The 1,017-nt window shown below is 30.7% G+C and overlaps 1 protein-coding gene across 1 annotated transcript; it reads right to left on the reverse strand.

Moving 5' to 3' along the window:
• EIN_343730 (hypothetical protein) lies at positions 1-452 on the reverse strand (the record flags this gene model as incomplete). Its single annotated transcript, XM_004255302.1, has 1 exon — positions 1-452. A coding segment is annotated over one exon (452 nt), but the record flags the coding sequence as incomplete, so codon positions are not given.
• Between the last annotated feature and the right edge of the window lie 565 nt (positions 453-1,017).

A 1,017-nucleotide genomic window follows, 5' to 3' on the forward strand; every position in this document is an offset into this window, starting at 1 on the left:
TACAAATTTGAGAGAAACTTTGTATATCTTTCATTACGATCAATGATACGTTCTCTTTCATTTGGATCAATGATTCCACCGTACAAATACTTTTTGAAGTATTTAAAGTCGCCATTTTTAATTAAAACTCGTATATCAAATAAATGTTTGATATACAATTCTATCCTTTTAAAAGCCATAAAAAACAAAAGGCCATCAGTTTGTAACCAGTCACTCAGAGCTTTCATTTCTGTCATTAACACATTGACAAAATATACAACACCTACAAATACTGGATTTGTAAAAGACACCACACCAAGTTCACTGTTGTTTGGTATGTTTTTGGAGATGTTTTGTTCAACACCAGACAACAATATAAAATTTACAAATTCTTCATAATATTCAAACACCCAATTTGATACCAAAACAGTGTAAAGAAATCTTGTTTCACTAAGACGGCTTACTTTGTTCATTACACCTTTCAAGTCGTAATGAGTAATATACTGAATTAACAAATTTCGATTTTGTTCTTTGGGTATTTCACTCAAATATTTGTCAACAATGTACCCATAACCACTTTCAAATACAGTTTTGCTTGATATGTTTAATCTATGGTCACAACAATAATTATCCAAAAAACACTCGACCAAGCCTCCATCTCTTTCAACAATTTCAGTAAGTTTTCCTGCGACACCATTATCATTACTTTTCAATGTTATATCTCCATCACCACAAAATGAACACAATTTTGAAAAATTGGAATTGTAAACACTACACACAATTTTATCGATCCACTTTGTCCAGTTAATCGCGTTTTTCGAATCGTAATATCTGCAAATACTTATCCTTTTTTCTTCGAATGTACAATCTTTATAAACAAATCTTGCATAAAGAGAGAGATAATGATCACCGTATGTTGAAGAATCTGTTGAAATTCCATATCCAACACATTTATCAAAATTGTTTGTAATTTCTTCTTTTTCTACAATTGGTATAAGTGAAGCTCTTCGGGTGACAGTTTCATATGATATTGAAAGC

This window comes from Entamoeba invadens, assembly GCF_000330505.1.
Source record: "Entamoeba invadens IP1 unplaced genomic scaffold scaff_1105074724983, whole genome shotgun sequence".
Lineage (NCBI taxonomy): Eukaryota > Evosea > Mastigamoebida > Endamoebidae > Entamoeba > Entamoeba invadens.